General features: G+C 37.4%; 2 protein-coding genes across 4 annotated transcripts; one reads left to right on the plus strand and one right to left on the minus strand.

Annotated features, from left to right (window-relative positions):
* Nucleotides 1–410: 410 nt before the first annotated feature.
* On the minus strand, nucleotides 411–3439 carry LOC122092473 (calcium-binding protein 39-like). The gene is made up of 4 exons (XM_042662796.1): nucleotides 3217–3439; nucleotides 2205–2369; nucleotides 2003–2121; nucleotides 411–511 (listed from the first exon to the last, which is right to left on the minus strand). The coding sequence occupies exons 1-4, from the start codon at nucleotides 3334–3336 to the stop codon at nucleotides 433–435; spliced, it is 483 nt and encodes a 160-aa protein (XP_042518730.1). The 5' UTR covers nucleotides 3337–3439; the 3' UTR covers nucleotides 411–432.
* Nucleotides 3440–6524: 3085 nt separating this feature from the next.
* On the plus strand, nucleotides 6525–23262 carry LOC122091893 (F-box/LRR-repeat protein 4). Of its 3 annotated transcripts, XM_042662131.1 has the most exons (9): nucleotides 6527–7067; nucleotides 8738–8980; nucleotides 9216–9622; nucleotides 16444–16629; nucleotides 19220–19260; nucleotides 19339–19412; nucleotides 20154–20230; nucleotides 20902–21052; nucleotides 22753–23262. In XM_042662131.1, exons 1-9 carry the CDS (start codon nucleotides 6762–6764, stop codon nucleotides 23047–23049), a joined length of 1782 nt encoding a protein of 593 aa, XP_042518065.1. In that variant the 5' UTR covers nucleotides 6527–6761; the 3' UTR covers nucleotides 23050–23262. The 3 variants fall into 3 exon arrangements, with proteins under 3 accessions (XP_042518066.1, XP_042518065.1, XP_042518064.1); XM_042662132.1 differs by lacking the exon at nucleotides 22753–23262 and adding an exon at nucleotides 22330–22731 and having other exon boundaries at nucleotides 6525–7067; nucleotides 19220–19412; XM_042662130.1 differs by having other exon boundaries at nucleotides 6529–7067; nucleotides 19220–19412.
* The last annotated feature ends 1408 nt before the right edge of the window (nucleotides 23263–24670 follow it).

A 24670-nucleotide genomic window follows, 5' to 3' on the forward strand; every position in this document is an offset into this window, starting at 1 on the left:
AAAAAAAAAAAAAAAAAAAGCAATCATATGATTACTTCAAGATGAGATTCTTGAGCAGTAAAAAATATTACCAGGAAAACTTCAAGATGAGATTCTTTGCTGAATTCCTTCACATTTTTTTTTTGCTAACGATGGGTATCCAGGCCTTCGGCCTGACTAGTCCCGCGGGCCCATACTGACCCTACAACCGCATGGACCGGGTCATACCGGGGTTGAATGAGAACCATTCAACTTTCACTGAAAGCAGTGAAGAGCACTAAACACCCCCATGTGAGTGGCCCAAGGTGTGCCTAGTGGGAGTCGAACTTAGGACGTCCTGAATTCCTTTACATATACGGATATACCATATCGGTTCTTTACTAAGAATTAAGAAAGGACTTCACACAAGACACAACTTGGGGGGGGGGGGAACTAATCAGAAACTTAAACATCTTACTTTGCAAGGGTCGGAAATTTGATGCACTCCCTCAACATGTTTCCACAATTCAAGGCAATCTCCTTGTTATCATAGCTGTTAGGGAAAGACTCCAATGAGTTCCATACATCATGTTATGAACACAACATATGATAGTAATAAATATATATATCAGAATGGATAACAGAAGAAAAAAAATAATTTTTATGCATTAATAGATTTGTATAGAATCTTAGACAACATAACTGCTCATGGCAGCCATAATGAAGTTTCGCATTTCCAATGCAAAATTACGTCATGTAATGATTATGACACATTATAATTAATAAACGGGGGCCTATTATTATCACAAAGGTTTGTTACTTTTCCAAATGTCGCAAGCCATCTATTCTTCCAAGTGGACAGATGATATGTCTACTCTAACCATTAGATAGGGAGGACATAGTCTAGATTAACCGCATGCCATTATGCCAAATTTCAGAGTGCAATTTAATCAAATAACCCATTTTGTATTGGCACACATCCCGTGTATGTTCGTGCATGTGTACCAGTACTCTATACATTACTATGCACTCTACCAACTCTGAGTGAGAACAAATGGTCTAAATTAAAAAATAAATAAATAAATTTTAAAAAATCATAAAAATGGATGGCTCAGATTTATCTTGTGATTTTTGAAACATCACCTTCCATTATTACATAGATAACTACCCTAAGTAAAATCATGAAATGATTATAACATATGATAGTAATAATAAGCATTTTCTTCCCCGTCACTATGCCTGGTGAAGTATAGTGCTTCGCTATTTGCCACATAGGAGTACATGGGTTAGTTCATGTGATAGAGGATCAGGTAAGCATCTCTTTTTGTACAGGGGACAAATGGTACAATTTCATCTTAAAATGAGTATAGGAAGTAGCTAAAATTACAAATATGTCATTTTGTATTTTATATTCATCTCTTTTTTATATGGCATTTTGGTAATTTTGCTAAAACTTTGAATTAGGGCTTGAGCAATTTCCTAGCTTACTTTGGACTAAAATTTTTCCATTGAAATGTATGTGGGGTCCTATATCACATGGACTAATTCACTAGGCATACTGGCGGCTAGATACCTTCACTCCCAAAGGCACTTGTCTTACAAATCCTACAAACAGGGAAGAGCACATTCACATTTGACGGAAAACAATTATGATTTTATGCATCTTAAGTTCCTATATACGTCTTACCGAAAACAGTTTCTAGATGATAAAGCCATAGAGTAGCATTTAGAATAGATAGAAACTAATTCATTCCATGATTATACATCTTTAAGTACATTGTCCACATGAACCATTGACATCTCTTTGATGAATTCACTTATTCACCCCATTACTTAACCTGCAATTGATCACCATGACTCAGCCAATAAAAGACCACAGTCCCTTGACCTTTATGCACCAATGAATGTGAATGCTTCCTCACATTAAGACAGCATATCAAAACTCTAAAATGCATGGTAATGTAGTATCAAAAGAAATAACAGAAATAAACAAATCAAATAAAAATGAGGGAAAATGGTAATGTTGCAAGTCATAGAACCATACCACACGACAAGGAAGTCAAGCAGTTCCAGATGATTCTCAATGTAGTCCACACAACAGTAAGTAGAGCCGACCATTTGCCTCAACAATATAGACCAACAGTGCACTAAATCTTTTCTTGCCTGCAGCATCGGTATTTGGAATCACTTCCAATCAAGTGTATCAATTCAATATGTGCAAGTCTACGGAAAATAGCATGACTTACTTCCCATCCCAAAATAGGAAGCTTGTGAACAAAAAGGCCAATAACATCATCTTTGCAGATTTCAAGGGTAAACTGTGCAATATTATTGGCATTTGGTTCAATTTCTCCATCTCCAGAGAGCATTTGTCTCATTGCAACAAAATTCTTTTCAACTTCTTCTAAAGCCTGCGAGGGAAGACAGAATAAATGTCATTATGAAAAGAGTCCAAATGAAAAATAAATAGAAGACAAAAAGAACCCTTCACCATGATAAAAATCTCAATAAAAGAGCAAATGGATCATAGGTGTGCCACCATCTTAACTATCAATGTGGAGATAATCATGATGTATTGAATTAAATAACTGAAACCAAGTGGACTTTCAAACTCAGATGTCCAAGGTTCAATGTTCGGTTGGAGAGCCATGAATAGTCTCCGTCCATAGAAGGGAAAAATCTATAAACATGAACACTCCATCTGTGCACTGGAGGTATGTATGATTGACAACTTTCTACTTATTCTCCAAACAGGGAATGACCCCACAACCTTAAGGTCATGGTGCCAGTGGAAGAACATGGGAATGGGCATCAACAGTAATGTATTACAAATAGAGCCCACATTCTTATACTCCCCACTCCTATACGAAACCCATCAGGAACCTTGGGATCAAACCTCTTAATTACATATGGTGACGAACAATAGAAATAATACACCCAATTCAACCACTTCAGGACACCAACAGGAAACCAATGTAGGATACTTCACGAAACATAGCTCATCTGGAAAGCCCAAAATGTAAAATTTGTGAGCAGCAATTGTCTCCCAAATTATACTCGGTCTCCAATGATGATCACCAAATGAGGTAAATCCAAAACTACGACATTCTACGCCAATGGTAAAGGCTCCCAAATCAAACTCCACATGAAATCTAATTAAGGAGGAATGCAGGGGGAGGATTGCAGGGGGAGTCATCCCGTGTGGAAAATCGAACAAAAACCAACATCAATCAATGTGTCAATAAATGTCGAACAAACCTTTGCAAGGGCTTTAACTTCTACAACAGTCTTGTTGTCAAGAGCGAGAAGACTGTCTCTGATCGCTCTCACGAGCTCCGGTACTGGTTTGGGTCTCTGCTTGAAGAAAGAAAATGACATGATTAACTAACTATCCTTTAGTCTTTCTCTGCAACTCCTCCCTCTCTCGATCGATCTATCTCTTCCCCTTTGTCAAATAGCTTGATCACTCAATCACATGCAATTTATGTTGCTTCGATCTAATAATTGTTTGTTTCCTACGGCTATTCCCCATAAATTATTTCGTCTCTAATCTGGTTGATTATGATCGAAATCGGCCGGTTTGATTTTGAGCCGGCCGACCTATAAGGGGTTTTCTAGGACTTTTTTTTTTTTGAAGAGATCATTTATATTATGGAAATTTTCCAATACCACCCCTCAAAATATTCATAATTTTCCTAGCGTAAGTCTGTAACCCACGGATTGAAAATAATATTCACCACACACCTAATGTGTAATGCCGTTAACTTAAAACGTGAAAATAATTTTTTGACCATTATACTAACTGATCAAAATCCTCTGCGGCCAGAGAATCTGTTGGATGCTGGCAGAGAAGGTCTCAGATGTCAACATGTGAATCTCGATATGTGTACGGTCAATATGAGAGACAGAGGCTAGGAAACGGAATCTAATAAAAAACTAATATGAAGTCTATCGTTTCCCCCTGTTATTCTTCTTCTCCCTCCTTTCAATCTTTTCTGACTTTATTTTTATCGCTCCATCTTCGGCCGTCTGCTGTATCAAATTGTATCATTGTTTCAATTCATTCTCTCGCTTTTTTTTTTTTAATGGTTCATCTATCATTTCTAAAATAACACTTTTTTCGAATCGAAACCCTCTGCAGTTAACAAATCTCGCATAAGTGACATTGGATGCCAACATGTATCACAGGACACGTGGATGGTCAGATTTGAGAGCCCCCACTTCTTCTTCTTCTCCTTCTCCCTCCACACACACACACACACACACGAGCCGTCTTCTTTGGGAGATGCATCATCAGAATCATCGTCACTCCTTATTAGGTTGGATCATGCAACTGATCAATACCATTTCCTTGCAAAAACAATTCATTTAGAGAGAGAGAGAGAGAGAGAGAGAGAGGGGACTCTCATATATGACCGTCCACATGTCACAGGATACATGTCAACATCCGAGGTCACCTCCACCAGACTCGCTCGCCACATAGGATTTCGACCCACTTTTGCACTCTAAAAGAACACTCACTCTTTTTCTTGGCGTTATTGCTAATTTGAATATTTCTGCTCTCAAATTTCAGTTTCCTTGATGAAATTCTCTGCCTCACTTATTGAATTAACAATTCATGGCTTTGATGATCTGTTTTAGGATTTTGTATTAGGGATTTGAAAGGTTTCTGTATCATTCTGGTGCTTTTGCTTTGTCCTCCCAATTCAATGGTTCGCTATTGGTTTCTGTTTAAACTTAATTAATGATGGCCATGGTCCAAAAACTCTTGGTGCAACCTCCTTGTTCCAAGTCACAAATGTCTTCTATTCGGAGACACATTCTTTCCCTTCATATCATGACATTGCGAATGCCTCTCCCATTGTGAAGATTTTTTGTGAAACCACCTTAACGTAGCTACTTCAGTCCAAACGCAGTTAAATCTACCATTCTCTTCCTCAAGGCCTGTGCTGCCCCTTTTGGGACGCCGGTTCAGACCATCGAAGGCCAAGGGCTGCCTTTGACTCATTTAGTTCTTATTTGAATGGAAGCTATGTTGATGTGTGATGTCTTGTATTTCTTTACAGTTTAATTCAGGAAGTATTGGTGCAGCCGTGCAGACGCCTCGATAGGTAGGATGGAGGTTTCCCTCGAATTTTTTATTTTAGGCAGTTTTATACTTTTTGGATTAGCATTTTTCGCTATATATTTGTAGCGAGTGTTTCTTTCTCTGTAATGCAATAAATACTGAGAGATATGAGGACAAATACTATAACCCTATTCTCCATTGATAATGAAGTAAGATCTCATTTCATCGATAACGTATACAATATTGTCGAACTTCGTAAACCTGTGTGCATTGTTTGTTATTGTTTTTCCATTGTTTTCTGCATCGTTTTAGGGTTGCGTTTTTACAAGCTATAACTTAAGTGTTGGACATATTGTTTCTCTATTTTTTAGCTGAACTATTTTCTTCGAAGGTAATCGGAGTAGGAGGAGAGATGAAATGGGGGTTTAGGTTGAGAAAAAACAACTCACTTTCTCAATTTGGGGTTTTTAAAGTGGAGGATATAACGACAAGTTTACTCAGGTCCAAGGGTAGTTTGCCCAATAGATAATACTAAAATGCTAACATAATCATTTAACGATTTTCTTCTGACTGATGGAATGGATTTATTATAATTTTTCTTATGAATGTAAGGTATGTATGAGATACTTTTTCAAAAGAAAATTTGTCTACTATTAAAAAGAAGATAGACGAAAAAAAAAAGAGGAAGAGAGAAAAATTAGAAAAATGAAATGCGCTTCTTTTCCTTAGGAATACTTATATATAGAAAATTCGTTGCATGCTAAAGTTGGAAAAAATTATATAATTTGGGTGGTTTATTTATTTATTTTTTGTTAACTAAAGTGTTTGGGCCAGCTTACGCTGCACTTCGACTAATCCTCGTAGAGACTAGTACAACAACCTACTATAAGAAAACACACACACACACACAATGCATACGACAGGATTTGATCCCACGATCTTCTCCCCTGTGTCAGCTCCACAAGCTGAAGCCACCACCACTAGGCTATCATAGTGTTCGTATTGGGTGGTTTATTTATAAACAATGTCAAATATATTTGTCCAATAACTAATAAATATGTTTTTTCTTTCCCTCTTGATTCATTAAGATACACAACCTCAAACAAAGAAAAAGATCAAACTTGGGTCTCGAGTTACTGTTGCTATCATAGTAAAATGCCTAGATTTTATTCTGATGTAGAATACGAACCTTGAACGTTAAATATACTGTCAATTGATAAAAACCATAGAAAGAGAAATGAATGCTATCGCCGAAACATAAAGGCAATGAAATGACGATCCTGCCCCTTCACGCTAGATGCTTTTATGTACACTTTCATTGCCCGTCACGATGATGCAGAGATGACAGGATAGCGTTTTCTCTCCCTATATAGAATTTGCCCGAAAATTGTATTCATAGGGTTTACGGTAGAATGTTAAAAAGTATCTCCTAGACTTAACTCAAAAATTATCTTTGGTAAAGCAGTACTAAAATTAAAAGGGTGGCGCACTTGTAACAAAAGTACAAAACCTCTTTGCGGTTCGCACTATAAAATGGATCCATTTTCTCTGAAAGCGCTTCTATTCCTTCGACGCTCTTTACGCACAATTGCCTGGAGAGAGGGCTTCTACAGTCACTCCTTTGTATCATAACAGAGCTTCAATCCTCGCTATTCCGTAAAAATTTTAGGTTTTTTGGATTAAATTCATCAAATAATCACTGTAAATTTGTTATTTCTTCTTTTAATTTTATGTAATGAGAGGTCAAGATCTGATAAACACGGTTCTCCCCGATGAGATGCTCGTGGAGATTTTCTGTCATCTTGATGGCTTGAAATCGAGCTGTGATTCCTGCTCTCTTGTCTGCAAGAAATGGCTAAAGATCGAGAGGCTTAGCCGTCGCACAGTTCGGATCGGAGCCTCTCGTAATCCAGACGCGTTCGTGAAGCTTTTGGTTCAGCGATTCGTCAACGTCAGGAATGTTTATATCGATGAGAGATTGCCGGTTTCACCTCCTTTTCAGTTTGGGTACCCTATAATTCATGGACCGCCTCCCGCTACTGTAAGTTCCCTTTAACCTTAGAATTGTCGGTTCATAATTGCATAATTTTTCCCTGTCGTAGAGAAAAATCGATGCTTGTATTTTAAGGCTCCTGTTGTGGCCGCATAGTGGGAAATTAATGCTTTTGATTCGCAGACACACCATCTATGACATATCACTACTGTTCGATCAATTACTCGAGGGAACCACTTTCTTGCAACTATAACTTACTGTAACATCCTTTCCGAATGGCCATGGCAACCACTTTATCACTTTTAGTTGTTAGAATAGTTTCTTAATCTCACCCTTACAGTCACAAGTCACAACCATGTCATGGGGGAAGAGTTGGGTCTCATACATGATGCGGACGGTTCGTTTCAGATTCAGTGCATTATCTCATGTTGAAAAAATATATTTTTTCATGATGTGAAAGCAGAGATATGTATGATAGTGTGGTGACCAGTGTAAGAACCGTTGGGGGGAGGGTTGAGGTAGTGAATTCCATATTACAATTGGGTTAACATTAAGATCAACTTTAAATCCCTATTTGTTTGCGCTTATCATGGATAAATTAACCAGAGACACTCAAGATAAGGTTCTTTGGTGGATGCTTTCTGCTTATGATATTGTTTTGGTGGATGGGATAAAAGCAAGGATTAATGCTAAGTTGGAGTTACGGAGATCAACTTTGGAATCAAAAAGTTTTAAGATAAGTAAAAAGAAGATGGATAATGAGGTGGTGAAAATTAACGAGAGGGGGTGTTCTGCGAAGTGATTATTTTAGGTATTTGGGATTAATCATAAATAAGGAAGGTGATATAGAGGATGATGTTTGACAAAGAATTAAAATATGATGGATGAAGAGAAAGTTTAATAAAAAGGAAATAGAAGAGAAAAAGATAAAAAAGATATAATAAGGAATCACTACCCGATTTGCAGTGTTGGAATCACCAGCGATACCCCAACGATACTCCAACCTTTGAATCACCACCAAGGGTTTCCTGGAATCTTTGCTGTGAAACTTACTGAATCACTACAGCAGGGAGCATTCTGAATTGCCACAGAACCAAAAACCAAATTCATTGGTAGGTTGGTAGCTCCTTACAACTTTGCATAAAAGACTGCAAAGCATACTCAAACTAAGAATAAAACTCCTCTAGCCAATAGCTTGCTGTGGAGATAGTATTAATTAACTAATACTCTGCATAAAATAAAGGAAAGCAATTTAAAACAAGGCTGGATTCATGGAGTCCTATTCCAGCCTGACTAAAACACTGCAATAACAATTAAAATAAAGAAATAGAACTTTAATCATACTTTGGAATATAAATAATTAATAAATTATGTATTCATTCCTCCTACCCATATTTTGGGCCCATTAAAGTGGCTATTATAAAAAACCCAACTCAAGGCTACTTTCCACAAAAAATATGGCCACTTCTTTGTTTTATCTGCATCATTGTACCACTAGTTCTGTTTATTTGTTATCCTGAGACCCAGGGCTGATTTGATTAGGATGACCATGGTCTCATTTTTTATACCTTATTTCTTTTTTGTACGCAATTTAGTTTTTCTTATGCACTTGAATCTAATTGTCAGCATCCTTTTTCTTGGAGAAGTAGCTGAGCTTTATGCTACTATATTTTTGTGCTGTTAAATCTTAGAAAAATGGCACTTTATTGCTCATGCAGAAAAAAAGGCGTTATAGTAAAAATGCACGGTCATCTTTGGAACCTCTTCATGCGTCTAAGGACAGTCGGTCTGAAAGTCGTGACTTAGAGCCCTTCAGCTTGTCGGATGCTGGTCTCGTTACTCTTGCCGATGGCTTTGCGAGGCTTGAAAAGTTGAGCTTAGTCTGGTGCTCTAATGTGACAAGTGTGGGGATAAAATCTGTTGCTGAGAAGTGTAAATCCTTAAAAACTTTGGATTTGCAGGTGATTTTTTTGGTTTATCTGTTAATGTCTGAAAGTAGTACTGCCCATTTAGGCATTTACTGTTCTTCTAGTGGTGTGATTGCCAGGAAGAACGAGTTACTCTGTAATTTCAGATATGCTTGCCATTCTTCTTCTTCTTCTTCTTCTTCTTCTTCTTCTCTCTCTCTCTCTTTTATGTGTGTGTGATTCAGTTACTTGGTCATTCTAAACTTCCGGTTTACATCTGTGCATTTAGGGCTGTTATGTTGGAGATCAAGGTCTAGCTGCCATCGGGGAATGTTGTAAGCAACTTGAGGATTTGAATTTGCGGTTCTGTGAAGGCTTGACTGACACTGGTTTGGTTGAATTAGCACGTGGCTGTGGGAAGTCACTAAAAGCCATAGGCATTGCAGTATGTGCAAAAATAACTGATATCTCATTAGAAGCTGTGGGATCTCACTGTACCCTTCTTCAGACACTGTCATTAGATTCTGAGTTCATCCAGAACAAAGGTGTGCTTGCTGTAGCTAGAGGTTGCTCATCCTTGAACGTTTTGAAGCTTCAGTGCATTAATGTAACGGATGAGGCTCTGCTAGCTGTGGGTACCTTCTGTTCTTCATTGGAATTGTTGGCTTTATACAGTTTCCAAAGGTTCACCGACAGGTTGGTCACTTTTGTTGGTTCATTTCCGAAGGTGGTGGTCATATATAGGAATTTTCCTGAACTAAATTATTTGAAACATGAAATGCTAGTCTTTTTCTTCTGTTTTACTTCCTCTCTTTTTGGATTAAGCACATTTTTTTTTCCCTTTAGTTTAATGAAGGAGCTGGTTCATACCAGAACAAACCCTACAGTAGGATCAATATTTGAGTAGCTGATAGAATTTCCAAGAAACTTGCTGTCCATAAATCCAGATTTGAAGGTTATGTGGGAAGCTTGTAACAGAAATTAAAGATGAAGAAATAAACAAAAAGTAGAGGAAAAGGGGAAGAAAAAGATATATGGGGAAGGGGATAGGTTGGGTCGAGCCTCTCACTCTTCCTTAGGGCATCTCACCCAAGCTGTTGCTCACAGCACTACATCTCACAGTTTTCCGGCACAAAGTTTTGTTTTTTCTTTTTCATTCAATCGTGGGCTGTGGATCAGCCTTCTTCCTTTATTTATAATACCATTTGGTTAGATCAATTGGGGCTTCTTTCTTGCATGGGAAGGAAGTCCCTCTTGTCCTAAATTAGAAATTTATTAACTAAGAAAGAAAGAGTCATAAAATTAGAAACTTCCTATTACATAAAGCAAATCTAATTAAAATTGGAAACTAATCTCTAGTTAATAAAATCCCCCACGCAAGGAAGAAAACTTCTTAAAAATAGCACTAAACCAAGCTAATGCGGGGCCGGTGGGTCCACTTCAAGTGGATCAACCTGATTGGATGTGGGCCCACTTAAATAAATAGCACAAATATCAGAATCAATGGCAGTTTTGTAAATAAAGAGGAATCCTAAGGGGTAAGTGGAGTTCAAGTAAGTGATGGCCTGATGGGATATGGAGGGAATTAAGAATTATTGTGAAGGGATAAATTAGGAAGCAAAATTAAGGCAAAAAGTTGGAGGAAAAAAAGGGGAAAAGTAAGGGTATTTTGGAAACACAAAGGACAAATATAAAGACAAAAGACAAAAGACAAAAAAAAAAAAAAAACAAAGACTTGAGTTTCAGCAAAGGGAGAGAGGCACATATGAGGTTGAGAGGGGTATTATGGGAAAAATAGAAAATAAAGGCTTAAAGCAAGCCCACGATTCTTTACTCTGGGGGGTTGTCTTCAATCTCTAGCTAAGAAGATGGAGGCGGAAGACTAGCCATGTATGAAAGCTAGAGCTCTCAATAAGATTGATCACATGGGTTGAAATCATAGGGTTTCTGATCGCCCTGATGAGTGTAACCTTCGATCAGAATTTTAGCTTGAACCATGAGGATCCTAGTGACCAATAGAGATCTGCTGGAACAAAGATCAACGGTAGTTGCAGGTTCAGATCTGGATCCAAATGGGCATCTTACGGTAGGGTGATTATCAGTTCTGGTACTCTGTGGAACTCACAAATCAGAGGTGCTTTTGATCTCAGATTCAAATATCCAAATCGCCTTAGGGTTTGCAGCTGCTCCTCCAAGTCTCAGGCCAACAGATTTTGGTATGAAGAAGATTGAAACAAACCTGATGGGCTGCTACAGTCGGTTAACAGGGAAACCGAGAAGAAAACCAGAGAAGAAGAATAAGAAGAAATAAAGAGGGAAAGAAGAAAGACAGCAGAAGAGGGAAGGGGATTCTCGCAGAGGAGGAGGAGAGAAAGAGAAGAAGGGGACAAGAGGGAGAGGCGCAGCCACGCACTGCTCAAATCAATTTTTCTTTATTAATCAACTAAAATTATTGTGGCCCATGGCCTTATATAAGTAGGAAAAGAATTACTAAAAAGGAAAATGCTAAATATGAAATTGATCTAACATAGAAGAAGCTTCCTGATTTAAAATATAATAGAAACACAATAAACTAAAATTTAGAATTTCTACTTACCTAATAGCTACCCCAAAATAACCTAAAATGAAAGATAACAAATATCCTCAAAATAAAATAAAATCCTAGAATATTCTATTAACCCTGAACCCAAATCAGTAACTTGGAACCCAAATTGGATCTAGGTCTTGGTCCTGGTTTTGGAGCGGGTTTGGGTCGATCCATCGGAACGCTGCTACGTCACAAGCTCTTCTTTTTTCTTCTCTATGTTTTGGCTATGGGACCCACAAGATCTTCAAAATATCCCCTCCATATAAGGCTGGTTGATGACTGAAAACTTCCCCAATTAACTGTCAATAATCTTCCCTATTTATTCTCCAATCTCTCCACTAAAAACTTTGGGTTAGTCCATTTCATGTGACTACTTTTGCTTATTGTAGAAAACCAGGGATGTGTAACCAGTAACTTGAGAGAAGAGAGATGAGGAAGAAGAGGAGAGGCGGCAAGGGAGAGGAGCAACCGATATGTATTCAACAGTCTCCCTGACTCCCTCCATTGTATATTTATAATAAATATATCCAAGTATAATCATAGGTGAAAAAGGAAATACAATCCTAGTCTAACTCTAGTTTAGGAAACTAGAGATCTAATCTAACTAGGAAGGTAAACAACCTAATCTCACTTGGAATGTAACTAAAATAATCATATCATGATGGGGACATTCCCCCTATCATGGATACATATTCCAACACTCCCCCTCAAGCTGGAGTATACATGTCTCAAAAGATGGTCCAGCTTGGACCGATGAGAATAAAAAATCAAATACAACACCAGTGTTCTAGACTCCAACGAATAGTTAGAACTTCAATCAACCAACATAAAACCAATAGCAATATCAATTCAGGCAAACCAATCATCATCAACATCAGTAGATAAAAAATGTCTGGTTGAACTATTAGCAATGAACAAAATGGATGGTAGATAATCACCAACATGTACAATACTTGATCTTCAAGAGGAGGAGACTTGATCTTCAATGTTTGAGGAAGACTCAATCTCCAGAAGGAAGAATAAAAAAATCGCAGAAAGGTTAGATATCATCAATCGCAATCCAAACTACCATAACAACAGACAGGTAACGATGACAGATACTCTTCTATAATTACGGAACTTGATTTCCAATAGGGGAAGACATGATCTTCAATATAAGGGAAGAACTCGATCTTCAAAGAAGGAGTCAATTCAATCGCACAACTTGGACAACCAATCTTCAAAAAACACCATAGCAAGCTTTAAAAGAGGTAAAGATGAAGGGCAGCAACTTAGATCCTTAAGAGATCACCTCATCTTAAGATATTACTTCATTAATGTTGCCCTTCAAAAGCTAAAATTGTTACTAAAGATACGAGCTGATAAATAATCTTCACTGACAAAAATCTTCCATTGATGAATTGTGCAGAGTGGATAAAAATCTCCAAACTCCCCCTCACGTGTAGCATTACTCGTGAACCAATGATTCCAACAGATAAAAATATCCAATCTCCCCCTCACGTGTGGCATTACACGATTCCAATAATCAGCATCCCGAATAAACTCTTAACCAAGAGTATAAAATATTGTATAATTTTCCCCTCACGGCAGCAAGGCTAAACAAACAATCTCCAATTACCATGGCATGCCAATACTAGTGCAAAAAACGCTGTCAACCCCAAAGATGTGATTTTGGGCCCACCAAAGCAATAATATGGCACACACACATAAATATACCCAATGACAATTTTGTAATTACATCATGCAATCCCCAATTGATGCAGAACCTGGGTCAAAATACGCAATTGGGTTTGTTATAGACCCATCCAAGTTTAAAATAGACAATAACAATGGGTAATGGCAGAACTGTAATTAACCAGTACGTCCAAGGGGATGCTTGGTAAGTAAAAGAGGCACTGGGATAGGACAATGTGTAAGAGTAATGGCAATTTGGTAATATATCTCAAGGTCGAGAAGGGAATGGATGTGGATCCGATGTTCTAAAACCGGAATTGGATCACTTAGGGCATGTTTGGTTGGGTAAACCTATTGAAAGTCAATCTTTAGAATTGCAATTCTTATTTTTTGAAGTTGTTTGGTTCCACTAGAACGACTCTCGGAACGGAGGCACATGCTTCCACGAATCTCCATATTACAAAGAATGTCCTTTATATCTGAGTTTACCTCAACACCAAAACTCAGATTTGAGAGACGTTTTTGCAACATAATATAAAAGGAATAATCGAAGAAATAATTACAGAAGTCGGGAACATGTTCAAAGGTATTCAGTCTCAGTATTTTTTGGTTCACTACTCTCCCACTGACGAAGGAGACTACTGACCGCCGGCGAATGAATGCTTTCGAACAAATATTTCTCCTCTTTGCTCTCTCTCTCTCTCTCTCTCTCTCTCGCTTTCTCGCTCTGTCGCTCTGTCGCTCTCTGTGCTGAACATATATTGTTCCAGGGTTTTGCATTTAAACTCAGATTGGAGGTTTGTTGGGCATATTTGAACTGTTTGCTGTCTGTTATGGAAGATAGATGTGGTCTCAGTCGTTTTTTTTTAAGCTTAGGGCTACCATATTCACCTAACTGTTGTAGCAGCAGCAATCGAGCGACAGGTGAGGGAGGAGGGATTCCCTATTTCTCCTTCAAAATCCCATTTTCCCCTTCTTCTTCTTCTTCTTCTTCTTCTTCTTCTTCTTTTAATCTCTCTCATCCATCATCCATCTCTCTTTTCCTTGTTCGAAATTCTCCAAATCTGATTTGCTACCTTTTTTTTGGCCGACTTGATACTTTAGAGACTAGATTTCTCACTCATCAGTATTGCCCATGAAAATCAAAATATGCTCATCTCTTTTTTCATGAACTGATACGGTTTTCTTGGTGTAGCTGATGCTTTGAACCTCATATGTCCAATTATCATTCTTAACCCCAAAAGGGATCACTGGAGTGGAACCATTTATATAGTGAAGGTTTTCTATTCCACAACCCCAGAAGTCGTTAAAGAAGGGATAATTGATCTTTTTGTTTCCATAAAATTGGTTTTGAGGACAATAATGAGAGAGTATTGCTCTAGCTGAGAGAAGGGAAAGGCAACAACTAAGAAGGGCAAAGTACAGACCATATATATAACCCATTGAAATTCTCCTCCTTCTCAGTTCAATTGACTAGGATGACTTGACTCTTAGTCAATTGAAACTGGACTCTTTTCTGATGAGTGACTTGTGTTCTTTAAATCTTGAATTCTATCACTGTGTCCTTGAGTTGGGGTTTAATGAAGTGCCAATTTATTTAATTTATATAGTTTCTCTTGTTGGAACAGACTACAGAGTAAGAAACTAGTAGGTAATAAAAATTTTCTAATCTACTTTTATTATCACAATTGTTTTGCTTGAATGCTTCGTACTCAGTTCATTGTAAATAAAACAGTTTACAGGAAGAATTACTACACATAATCATGGTGATCAAATAGATTTTCGGGAAGAATCACTACACAGAACCATGGTAACCAAACAATTTTTCAGGAAGAATCATTACATAGACTCAAAGTAACCAAACAGTTTTTCAATTACGAAGATTGTTCAAGAGAATATCTCTCAAGAGATTGACATCTATATTCGATATATGCACCATTTGATTTACACAACCAAACGCGTCCTTATGGGCCCATCCAATTAACAAGAGTCCAATTAATAGAACAATGGCAAATCTGTAAAGAGATTGGAATCTATAGTGGAGTGGCAGAATTGTACATAAAGTCTCCAAAAGACCACAAGGATATGAGAGGATTTTGATTTATTGGTCAGGGGTAAACTAGGAAGGGGCAAAATATAATGGGAACTAGTAAATAAGAAGAAGAAAGAGGGGTATTAATATGGAAATCAGAAAATAAAAATAACTCAACAAAGTAATCATCTTCAACCAGGATTCTGGAAACGAGAACAATGGTGAAAGAGTTGGTTTCGACAATGAGATCTTCCTCGTGAGAGCTCCATTCGAAGTAGGACTTCAAAGTTGGATTTACAACTATAGCCCCACTATGAATCAAGTACCAGCAGTCCCAAACAGCCCAAGAAAAAAGGAGATGTAATCCTCTGAAACCAGATTTGGGTGAAATCCATAGTTGCTGGTTTCTTGAAGGGCTCGAATCTCAAAGTAAGGGAAGCTTTTGGATATGAATCTCTAGGGTATGAATCGCCCTAGGGAGATGAATCAATACTCCGAAAAACAAGGTTATTCTATTGGGGCTGATGGGTCTGCAAGAGTCTTTCGTCGATCTGGAATTGTTGCTGGTTGCAGAAAAACAAAACAGAGGGAGAAATCAGACCTAGTTCGAAGGAAATATTACAGCAATAGCAGTAACTCATGGAGAGAATCAATCGATCAACATGAAAGCATCGACCAACCAGGAATTATCACAACGAGAAGTCAAACCCAACGAGAACCGTAGTAGCACTAAACGATAACATACTTATTTTTGTCCAGCAACAATAATCAAACACACGTTACTCTAATTTTTTTTCTTCTTCTTCATGGCTCTGATACCATGAAGAAAACCAAAGATCTGTAACCAGTAACTTGAGAGAGGAGAGATGAGGAAGAAGAGGAGAGACATCAAGGGAGAGGAGCAGCCGATATGTATTCAGCAGTCTCCCTCCATCGTGTATTTATAATAAATAGATCCAAGTACAATCATCAGTGGAAAAGGAAATACAATCCTAGTCTAACGCTAGTTTAGGAAACTAGAGATCTAATCTAACTAGGAAGGTAACAACCTAATCTAACTTGGAAAGTAACTAAGATAACCATATCATGATGGGGACACTCCCACTATCGTGGATACATATTCCAACACTTATACTATGAGAATGTCTTTTCTCCCTCCTCCCCCCAATCATTTTTGTAATGATTTTATAATATGCTTATATATTTTCCATGTGTACATTCTAGGAGTCTTTGTGCTATAGGCAACGTCTGTAAGAAGCTAAAAAGTCTTACTTTAAGTGATTGCTATTTCTTGAGCGACAAGAGTCTGGAAGCAATTGCTACTGGCTGCGGTGAACTTGCACAACTTGAAGTTAATGGCTGCCACAATATTGGAACGGCTGGACTGGAGGCTATTGGAAGATCTTGCCCGTGAGTTTGTTCTCATTTCCTTAAGTCTTATATTATTCTATAACATGGCCGAGGCTTTTAATTGGAATGAGGTTCCGAAGTTGTAGCATTCCTTTTGAACAGATGTTTTCGCTTTCCTATTTACTTCATCCTAATTAAGAATGCTTGAGTGAAAAAAGTGCACCTTCACATATTTAATGTTTTTGAATTCCTTATTTTATGGTTGTGATGTTTATGGGTCAATTATCCAGAGATTTGTTTTGAGGACATGACGAAATTTGAAACTTTTTCATTTATGTTTTATTTGTTAGTAAGTGGATTTTTCTATGTATTTGGTGGATAACTTATCTGTTAAACTAAAGTTATTTTATTTTGTATATTGAAACCCAAATGACAATAGTAATAGATGTGTATCTTCAAGGTTTCTTCTTAAAGCAGCTTAATAATTATTCCCTTAACTGCATGATGCAGACTGAGAAACCAAAGAGTGTGAGTTGCAGATAGGTTCCCAGGTGGAAAATGTAGGGCTAAGCAGCAATTTAGATCGTCTGCGATTATCTGTAGGCTGAACATAGAAGAAAGTACTGCAGGGAGGAAGAGAGGATAAAGAAGGAGAGAGAAATAAGAGGAATGTTCTGTCAGCCACAACAACCTCTACTCTTTCACAGGCTAAGAGAGCCCCTAACTGACTGAACAAGATAATAATAAGTGACCAAACTAAAAGGGAAAACTCCTCCATATACAGGCTGTATTTGGAGTTCTAGGGAACTAGGACTCTGACAACTGGTGGAAACAGGACGGGACATATCCCAGCCTCAGTAAACAACTTAATAATAAAATAAAAGGACAAAGTTCTATCACTCCTACGAATTGGATGATCCTTATCTGGTTCTGTGAACCGTGAACCGTGAACCGTGAACCAGATCTAAACCAAAACTTGAACCATTCGACAGGTTTGGACCAAAAACAAACCAAACTGACCAAAACCAAAACCAAAACCAAAACCAAAACCGCTGGGGCTTCTTGAGCAAAAAGATGAACTATCCTATGTATGTAGCTTATATTCTTACAATACACCCTAGATACAAAATTATGGATCAATGGTCCACAATCAAGAATCAAGCGACATCCAATGGTGGTGATCATGCTCATGCATCACTGCATAAATAATATAACTATCAGTTGACCTGTTGCCTGAAGATGCAGAACTGGAACAAAGGAGAAACTTTTGATTTTCCTTTAGGCACAAATGGCCTTTGACAAGGCGGGTGGGGGGTAAAAAAAGGATGAGAATAGTGGGAGAGCAAACTCGTGTTGTTCCTTTGGTGCACTCATTTTTTTATTCTAAGGAACAATTTAGAGGAGTAGAAGACAATGTATCCTAGAATGCACTTTACTAGCATGCAATGAAAATGGAAGGGCTCCCGTTCATTCTGTGAATGTTAGTAAGCATCAAGCATTCAAGCTTGTATTTCTAAGCTGTCTAAATGCCTTGGCTTTTGCTTGCATTGATGTGCCTTTCTTATTGGGCTGATTCACATTCTTGAATGCTAAACATCGCTTTTACAGCTTCTTTCCAGAATGAGTGAGTACTAGGGTAGAGAGTACTGGGGTACTTTTGTGTTTTATAATGTGTGCATCTCAGACTCTTCCTGATGATAAAAGGTTGGTCACATGGAAGGAATAAAAAGAGCATCAAGTCAATCCGAGTGCAGCTTTAGTCCTTACTCTTTATAATTATTATGATTGAAATGGATTGTATGTGGAATTCCTTTGGAAGCCTGGTTTACAAGCGTTGGCCAACCAATTTGGGCTCATATGATACATTCTGCAACATTTATGCATAAAGAAAAGGGTAGAAGGAGGTTATTTTTGTGTTTTAAACACTTTTTGGTGCAATTGAAAATAATGAGTTCTAGTATCCAAGGTTGTCTGTCATATGTCCAAGAAGAGCCAGTCTCACATGCCCACATTCTAGTCAGAGCTCTGGAGTCCAAACTTTCTACCCCAAAACTGCACCTAAACACTTTTCAGACAGTGAATTGACAAGATTGAGAAGTTCTCTTGTCCTTTTTGATTAATTGATTGCTAGCACACGTACATTTGTATAGTCCTATTAAAAGTGTTTTTTTTTTTTTTTTTTTTTGTCTAGGATATAGCTTTTGCAAGATTTTTACAGTCTTGTATTAATTACCATTGCATTTGAGCTGATTGATGCTCTCTTCAAGGTCAACATCGGAAGCTTTTTCCTTGAAGGCCTTTTTATGTGTCTCACTCAGAAAGACACCTATGACCTATCATACTTAGGATTACAGATCTTTTGATGAAAAAGGTCTTCTTAGTTTTTGTATTTTTTTTTTTTTTGGCTATTTTTTATTATTATTATTATTTTTAAGGATTTATTTTTGCAAGTAATGACCTGTATCATGGCTGACACTGAACAGAAACATATAGATGTTCATTCTTGATGCTCCTTCCTTTGCCTCGTTTGTCTGTTAAGATGAGTGCATGTGATTGAAGGATGTGACTTTTCTAGTTTTTTTTTTTGGTATTATTTCATTTAAATCCTTTCAAGAGAAGCTAATTCACAGTTTCTTGACGTTGGTTGCAGAGGCCTTTCTGAGCTAGCTTTGCTATACTGCCAAAGGATTGGTAATAGTGCTCTTTTTGAAGTTGGTAGAGGCTGCAAACTCTTACAAGCTCTTAACTTGGTAGATTGTTCAAATATAGGAGATGATGCCATATGCAATATAGCTCAAGGCTGCCGGAACTTGAAGAAACTTCATATTCGTCGATGTTATGAGGTGATGCATATGATTTTCTTTTGTTTGTCCCTTTTGTTTTAATTTGGATTGCTTCTTATGACTTACCTAGTTTTCTGATAATCTTGGTGCCAATGTTGTTAAAATGTCTAAGCAATAGACCCCTTCTCACCTTGCTGTTGCTCAGGAACTTTATGGGCCAAATAACCCCCCACCCCCCGGGGGTTTACGATTTAGAACTTTAGCACTCTAAACCTAGTTTTTTCCCTTGTGAATTCACTTAGATCTTCATTTTTTTACCATTTTTCCTTCATTTAGTTTGTAAAATAGCAGAAAATCAATGGAACTTACCTCTTAGAGCTAAATCTACAAGATTTTTGAATCAAGAAGATAAGAACTCTAAAAAATTAAAGATTTGTGGAAATGTTTGCTTCTTATTCCTGATTCCTTTTTCTAGGGTTTTGGCTGATCCCGTGTCCAATTCCGGGTTTTAAAAGTTAAAATCTTGATTCAATGTTGCCTACTAGAAAGGCATGGTAGTTGGAGAATTGATCTTTGGATTATTTTTACCTTCAAAGAGTGGTTATCCTAATGCCATGTGTGATTCTTTATTTGAAAACTAATAGCTTTACTGGAAGCTATTGTTTTATTTTTTCAAGTGGTGTAAGAAACTAAAATTGTTTCCACTTTCTATCACCTTGTCTTGAAAAGTTTTTGCTCTTTATTGGTTGAAATGCATGATTTCTGAGAGAATAATTTTATTTATATATTTGTCATTAACAGATTGGAGATAAGGGAATCATTGCAGTGGGTGAAAACTGTAAATTTCTTACAGATCTTAGCCTTCGATTCTGTGATAGGTGAGATTCCTGGTCTTAATTCATCCCCTCTTCCCTTTTAGGAGCCACTTTTTGCTGAAGCATCCCTTCTGTGATTTTATATTGTTATCCTTTAAGGCTTTCAATTTGGGTATTTAACTAGTACTGACCACTCAGAGAACCACTCAGAAAAAAATTCTTTCGTATTTAACCTGCATTAATTTTTGGCAATTGTTACTGTGGTGCAAGACATAATGGAATTCTCTTCCCCTGGGAAACCAGTTGATAATTAGTATATTATATTAGCGTCATCATGTCCTACACCTGTTCACGGAACTAGAATTACCTTTAATCCTTTTGTTCTCATGTTGACCAAAAAAAATTTATTGCTTTATAAAAAACCCCTACATAAATTCCAGTTCACTAAGTTGGTCAGTTATGGAGGTTTTTCACCTTGCTAACAATTAACATCAATCCACTTGCCAGCAGGGAAAAAAAAAAACGTCAGACAGACTATATATCAGTTCATTGCTTGTACAGTGTTGTTTAGTCCTGGTACCAAAAAGCTTCAAGATATTTGTAGGGAGATAGTTTCCTAGTCTATAAGTAGCAAAACAACCAAATAAAAGTGCTGTAGCGATGATTTATATTGGTTGGATAGCTTTTCTACATACTGTACCTGAATCTGAGCTTATTTACTGTTTAATTACCAGGGTTGGGGATGCAGCTCTTATTGCTATTGGTCAGGGCTGTTCTCTGCGATATTTGAATGTCAGTGGGTGTCACCAAATTGGTGATGCTGGATTAATAGCCGTTGCACGAGGATCCCCCGAACTTGTTTACCTTGATGTGAGCGTTCTTCAGGTATGATCCCTGTTTGCATGTATTCTCGTGCCCTCTGGGCATTGATCTTAATCCTCAAATTAAAGTCAGAGATTTTGGTTGGTGGGGTTTTGTTGGGTTTTGAGTTTGTTGGATCATCTTATAATTGTCAAGGCTTAGGAACATTGATTTGATTCTTATGTTTAATGAACCATGCACTTGTGGACAAAATATATGACAAGATGGTGGAGGCCCAGTAGAGAATTGGGAGAAATCTGGGAAGGAACTCAGAGTTGCAAGGGGGAAGAGGGGTGATGTAATCACACACCTTGAGCAAAACCAATTTCAATTTCTATTTTCAGTTCTGTCCATCTCATTGGACACATGCAAATATATAAAGAGAATAGCAAAGACTCCTAGTTAGACTCTAAAACTGAAAATAACTTGTAACCAAACTCTCTCTCTTCTACGTATCCTACTCAGAACAAATATAAGAAAATAAAAGACATGATATTAAACTAAACTACTTCCAACCCTTGTTGGACCAAAAGCTTGATTTGGACTGGTTTGTCTGGATTTGGGTTTTCCAAAGCCAGTCATGCTGGTCCAACCAGTCAAGTACTACTGCATCACAAGACATCTTTGAATTGTCTTGCACTTGAATTACTTCTAGTTGCCCATCTCATCTATTTTCTGTTCGAACAGAATTTGGGGACATGGTGGTCCACGGATTTGGTGAAGGCTGCCCTTTATTCAGGCCAATAATACCGTCTTATTGTCGGCAAATAACATATGTTGATTTGGCATTTCTTGTTAAAAAGTCCACCCAGCTTGAGTTGTCCACATGGTTTATGGCCAATTTATAACTTAAGCTGGAGTTATCTAGCTTTGTAACAGCAAGCTCAGCCTTATCCCAACTTAATGTGCCCGGCTACATGGATCCATGCAAAAACAAAATAGTAGAAATGAAAGTAAAATGAAAGAAAAGCCCAGCACCAGCAAGTCAGGAAAATCCTTAAGACTCTCAGATGGTCAGACAATCTAGACAATGATATTGCCTGGGACGATGCATGCTGCCTTATTACCAATCACCACATATACTGTTGCACACTTGCACCTATCTTTGTTCGATTTGTGGATCAACTCCTAAATGGAGCACAACCAAAATTCATGTGCAGAAAGTTAAAATGATAAGGTCACTGATTTTCCCTCTCTCTGTTTGGGGTTGGGTGGTTGGGGTGAGTATAAGTTTATAACTACTAAAGATTTTATTCCTATGTAATATTATACATGATTAATTCTGAGTTGCCTTTGGCCAGAGACTGGGATACAGTATGGGTGTGATGCCTGCCACCTGAGATGGGTTCTTTACCAGTCCTCCTCCTTTTATGCTCTGTCGTCTCTCGTAAGAAGCCTGTGGCTGATCTATATTGGTTCGCCAGGTAGACAACCATCACTTTATTATAATCAACCATAACCAGTCAATCTTTTTGCATGGATCCTTGCGTTTGTCCTTGCTTGGAACCTTTATGTAGTCGTCCCCATTAAGTTGGGAAAAGGCTTTAGTTGTTGTTGTTCGTAATGTTTTTTTCTTTTCTTTTTTGGGTATTGTACTTGTTAAGACTTACAATTGGTAATTTGCAATGATTTATTTGCATACAAATTATGATAAAAAAGTACACTTGAATTGCCCTGCACTACATCTTCAAACTGCTGTCTTATCTATTTTGCATTTAAAATAGAATTTGGGGGATATGGCGCTGTCGGAGGTAGGTGAAGGCTGCCCTTTACTCAAGGACATAGTACTATCTCACTGTCGACAAATAACAGACGTTGGTTTAGCATATCTTGCTAAGAAATGCACTAGGATTGAGTCATGCCATATGGTTTATTGCCCATTTATAACTTCAGCTGGAGTGGCTACGGTGGTTTCAAGCTGTGTCAACATTAAGAAGGTCCTGGTTGAGAAGTGGAAGGTCTCCCAAAGGACCAGGCGACGAGCAGGATCTATCCTTTCTTACTTGTGTATGGACCTCTAATTCTGGCTTTTAATTTATTAATGGTCCTTGTAATGGTCTTGTCTTGTGCACACGAAGTCCTGATCCGAGATGGCTCTAGATGAGGTGGAAATCAACTATTGGATTGGTGGGCATATATGTGCACTTATTTTGTTGTATTGATTATATCGATTTGTTGTATTCTTTTATTTTCATTTGTTTAATTTTGTAACTTAATCAATGTTTTCACATTTAGATTATGTGTTAGATATACTAATACCCCACCCCATCCATCTGGAAATCTTGGTGCAAGCCAAGATGCTTTTTTTTTGCATTTATTGTGATTCTTTCTCTATAAGTATCGTAATTGGAATAGTTTTATTAGTCAAAAGAAATCCATTTACATTTTTTTTTTTAAAAGATAAATATTTGTTTTTGATGGATCTTAATATGAAACCATATAGAATACAATATTTTGTCGAAATGAAATCTCAAATTTGTTGTTGAAAATTAAAATAAATTGAAATGTCACATTTTTCATATAAAATAACAAATCTTGAGTCGAAATTTGAGATTCAAAAATCTTTCAAATTCATCCAAGTTCCCAGGGCAAGATTGCAAAGAGAATTTTGGGTTGAAACTACAAAATTTGGAGTTTAGCAATGTTTGAATGCTTACATGACAAAATAAGATGAAAAATCAAACCATCGCTTTGGATTTTTTTTTTTCACATTTAATTATTTATACATGCGTATTTATACTTATTAAATAATATTTCTTAAAATTTCATTGCAAACATCTTATTATTTCCCTTATTATGCCTCATTTCTGTTCATTTATCAAAACTTGATTATCTCTTTCCACGAAATATTTCCATTTCAACAGGGGTCAATATGACCTATCATATCTAGTTAAATTTTCTGCATCTGTTATTTACTGCTCAAAGCTCATTCTTTACGAACTAGTGTATTTTCCAAGTGGTCTGAGTTAGGTTAGAGAATTAATTAATCTCAGTACATGCTCGAACTGGGTTTAAATCATTTGTGGTGAGTGGCATTGAGGATCCAATGGTTGGGAAGGGCCTGACATACACTTTAGCCATTGGATCCTCATTGCCGCACACTTTTATAAGCTCGAACTTGGGTATGAGTTTTTCATTTACTACCTTGAACAGAGTATGTTCTAACCATTTTTCTGGTTATTCATTTCTGTATTTTCTATTTTCTCGCTTCATAATGTGTTCTATACCCAGAATCTATTCCAATAATGCATATCTAACGCCGTTAACGGAAGGAATCAAGATTGCCCTCGGCCGATTCATATGTGGGTTAGGAGGCTTTTGAAACCAAGGGCCACACCATCCGAGAGGAATATGATCTGGTTCAAGAAATGTGGAAACATATTCCATTTCTACAAGAAAAGCACTGTGCACAGTTGCAAGTTCCTTTAGCTTTTTACAGGAGTAGTTGAGGGAGATAAGCACCTTTGGGGTTAAAAAAGCAAGAAAAGAATGAATACCTACAGTTACAGTATTGCTTACATTACCCTGACTCCGAAGAATTGAATCTACTTGTACTACAGAATAAAACTCTTTCTTCCACCTCCATCAACCCGTTGTTCTCCTTTACCACCAGAAATGGAGAGGAAGAACAAACAATTTCAG

Source organism: Macadamia integrifolia, chromosome 10, assembly GCF_013358625.1.
Source record: "Macadamia integrifolia cultivar HAES 741 chromosome 10, SCU_Mint_v3, whole genome shotgun sequence".
Classification (NCBI taxonomy): domain Eukaryota; kingdom Viridiplantae; phylum Streptophyta; class Magnoliopsida; order Proteales; family Proteaceae; genus Macadamia; species Macadamia integrifolia.